Source organism: Capra hircus, chromosome 2 (genome assembly GCF_001704415.2).
Source record: "Capra hircus breed San Clemente chromosome 2, ASM170441v1, whole genome shotgun sequence".
Lineage (NCBI taxonomy): Eukaryota > Metazoa > Chordata > Mammalia > Artiodactyla > Bovidae > Capra > Capra hircus.
The window spans coordinates 116,970,900-116,974,573 of record NC_030809.1 but is presented as its reverse complement, the minus strand read 5'-3'; the positions used below and the strand labels follow the sequence as shown (position 1 = coordinate 116,974,573).

General features: G+C 46.2%; 1 protein-coding gene across 1 annotated transcript; it reads left to right on the top strand.

The window, feature by feature from the left end:
* Positions 436–3,374, top strand: LOC102176173 (tetratricopeptide repeat protein 30B). Its single transcript, XM_005675919.3, has one exon. It carries the CDS (start codon positions 768–770, stop codon positions 2,757–2,759), a length of 1,992 nt encoding a protein of 663 aa, XP_005675976.2. The 5' UTR covers positions 436–767; the 3' UTR covers positions 2,760–3,374.

Genomic DNA, 3,674 nt, shown 5'->3' with positions numbered 1-3,674 from the left:
AAAACGGGGGGAGCGGGAGGGGTAGTGGGAGCCGGAGCGGAGGCGCTTGAAACTAAAGCCAAACCTAAGTATCACATAAACTCCAAGCACTTTAAACGACAAAATGAGAACGCCTGATCGCTGCACTATTTTGTTCTTAGAAAGTGCGCCCACGGGACGGCCCAAAGACAGAAAGTCTACTGTAATTCGGGCAGAATACCAAACTGACTTTCCTTTTTTTCCATTCCCGTTTCATTCACGAAAACAATGTGAAACAACACTATGTATACGCACTGCACAGTGTCTAAAGGCTCAAAAACGGAAGGGACTTCGAACCGTAAACTTTCCACCTCCGCGCCAGAGACACAACAGGCAGTCAACAATCCTCATTTACCCTAGAACGGAAGGTGACCGCGACCTCATCTCCCCTCAGCCCAGGGTCCGCCCCGAGGACTACGTCTCCCAGCATGCAGCGCGGCTACGTCCGCTGGCGGCGCGAAACGGTGCATGCCGGGAAGTAGAGTTTCCGTCTTCGAACGGCCAGGAGGTCTTTCCTCTCGCGTCTAACGCCGCTAACACTCTGGAGTCTTCAGGGACCAGGCCAATAATTGGGATACACATATTAGTAACTCTTTTCAATCTCAGGTTGATCGTTCCGCTGCAAGGTACTTTAGCAGCACCTCCCCACCCAAAAAAAGCCCATTAAAAACACCAACCTTTTTCGCAGCCTTCTGTTTTCGGTTGTCTTGTTGCCCTGGTAACGAGCGTAAGCAACCTCGGAGGCTGTTATGGCGGGCCTGGGAGGTTCGCAGATCCCCGACGGGGAGTTCACTGCGGTTGTCTACCGACTTATCCGGGATGCCCGGTACGCCGAGGCCGTGCAGCTGCTGGGCGGAGAGCTCCAGCGGAGCCCGAGAAGCCGCGCCGGGCTGTCGCTGCTGGGCTACTGCTACTACCGCCTACAGGAGTTCGCGCTGGCTGCCGAGTGCTATGAGCAGCTGGGCCAGCTGCACCCGGAGCTGGAGCAGTACCGCCTGTACCAGGCCCAGGCCCTGTACAAGGCCTGCCTCTACCCAGAGGCCACCCGCGTGTCCTTGCTCCTCCTGGACAACCCCGCCTACCACAACCGGGTCCTCCGTCTCCAAGCCGCGATCAAGTACAGCGAGGCAGACCTGCCTGGGGCCAGGAGCCTGGTGGAGCAGCTACTTAGGGAAGGAGAAGACAGCGGGGGCGAGAACGAGCTGGATGGCCAGGTCAATCTGGGTTGTTTGCTCTACAAGGAGGGACATTATGAAGCCGCTTGTTCCAAGTTCTCTGCGGCCCTGCAGGCTTCAGGTTACCGGCCCGATCTTTCCTATAACCTGGCTTTGGCCTATTATAGCAGCCGGCACTATGCCCCAGCTCTGAAACATATCGCGGACATTATTGAGCATGGCATCCGCCAGCACCCAGAGCTGGGCATGGGCATCACCACTGGGGGCATTGATGTTCGAAGTGTTGGCAACACCTTAGTCCTTCACCAGACTGCTCTGGTGGAAGCCTTCAACCTTAGGGCCGCCATAGAATACCAACTGAGAAACTATGAGGCGGCCCAGGAAGCCCTCACTGACATGCCACCAAGGGCAGAGGAGGAGTTAGACCCCGTGACCCTGCACAATCAGGCGCTAATGAACATGGGTGCCAGGCCCACAGAAGGGTTTGAAAAACTACAGTTTTTGCTCCAGCAGAACCCCTTTCCCCCAGAGACCTTTGGCAACCTGTTGCTGCTCTATTGTGAATATGAGTATTTTGACCTGGCAGCAGATGTCCTGGCAGAGAATGCCCATTTGACTTACAAGTTCCTCACACCTTATCTCTATGACTTCTTGGATGCCATGGTCACTTGCCAGACAGCTCCTGAAGAGGCTTTCCTTAAGCTTGATGGTCTAGCAGGGATGCTGACTGAACAGCTCCGGAAACTCACCATACAAGTGCAGGAAGCAAGACACAATAAAGATGATGAAGCTGTCAAAAAGGCAGTGAATGAATATGACGACACCCTTGAGAAGTACATTCCTGTGTTGATGGCCCAGGCCAAAATCTACTGGAACCTTGAAAATTACCCAATGGTGGAAAAACTCTTCCGCAAATCTGTGGAATTCTGTAACGACCACCATGTGTGGAAGCTGAATGTGGCTCATGTTCTGTTCATGCAGGAAAACAAATACAAAGAAGCCATAGGTTTTTATGAGCCGATAGTCAAGAAGCATTATGACAACATCCTGAATGTCAGTGCTATTGTGCTGGCCAACCTGTGTGTTTCATATATTATGTTAAGTCAGAATGAAGAAGCTGAGGAGTTGATGAGGAAGATTGGAAAGGAGGAAGAGCAGCTCTCCTATGATGATCCAGATAAGAAAATCTACCATCTCTGCATTGTGAATTTGGTGATAGGGACACTTTATTGTGCCAAAGGAAATTATGACTTTGGTATTTCCCGGGTTATCAAAAGCTTGGAACCTTGTAATAAAAAACTAGGAACTGATACGTGGTATTATGCCAAAAGATGCTTCCTGTCATTATTAGAAAACATGTCAAAACACACCATCATGCTTAGTGACAGTGTCATTCAAGAATGTGTTCAGTTTTTAGAACACTGTGAATTTTATGGAAGGGACATACCTGCTGTTATTGAAGAAACCTTGGAAGAAGAAAGAGTGCATACTGGAAAGAATACAGTCACATATGAATCCAGAGAGCTAAAAGCTTTGATTTATGAGATTATAGGATGGAATATGTAGTAATGTCTGGTAGTGGCCTTATCATAATGGTTTTATATCTGTTTTTCACTGGTTTTTTATCTCCAGTTAGCTAGTAGCATCTTTACATTTGTTACACGTTGGACTTTGTACAGTTTAAAATTATAATAAAAATAATTAGTATTTTTTAAAAATCTTCACAAAGTGAAATATAAGAACGTCTAGAAAGATATATGAAAATTCAGAACTGCATGGGGACACTATTTCTATTAGAACTTGTTAGCACCCATGTTCCCTGTTACCATTTGTGCTTTGTATTTTGAGAGTGACCTGCATAATGGTTATATTATCCAGGGACTTGGTACTAGTCCTATCAGGCCCAGAACTCTGTAGTTAATGTCTAGGATTTCTAGGCTTTTAATAATCTCAGGGATTGTGTGTTCTAATTCATAGTTTGTAATGAGTACATATTATATAGCATTAGGATTTTTTCAGAGTTTTCAATATAAGATACAATGCTTTATATAAACAAACTACCTTACACTATAAATATTCTTTGTTGCTGCTGGTTTTTTAATGTGCAAGTCAGTCGGAGACCTTGTGCCCTTAACAAAATTATGGTGCTGTGGTTTAGAGACAATAAACATTGTCAAAGAATTTTACATAGTTTTCTTTTGTTCCACTGGTTAGTAATTTGAATATATAAGCAACATATAGTGTTTTTTATAACTCTGTTCTCATTTAACAGTGAGGAATAGCAGCGGTACCGTGAGAACTCTGCTTACTTCCTATGTTTGTATTTGTAACTTAGGATATGTTAATGCTGGCGTTGTTTCTGGGTGGCAACCTCTCAGGAAAAGAAAAATCTAAGCTATTTCCATGACCCCACCAAACTTCTCTTCCACTTCTATCACAGATGAAAAGGTCAGTTCTGAAAACTCGTCTGATAGATTGATA

What these genes read in the sequence shown, in the direction of transcription:
- LOC102176173 (XM_005675919.3), top strand. Translation starts at nt 768, where the DNA reads ATGGCGGGCCTGGGAGGTTCGCAGATCCCCGACGGGGAGTTCACTGCG.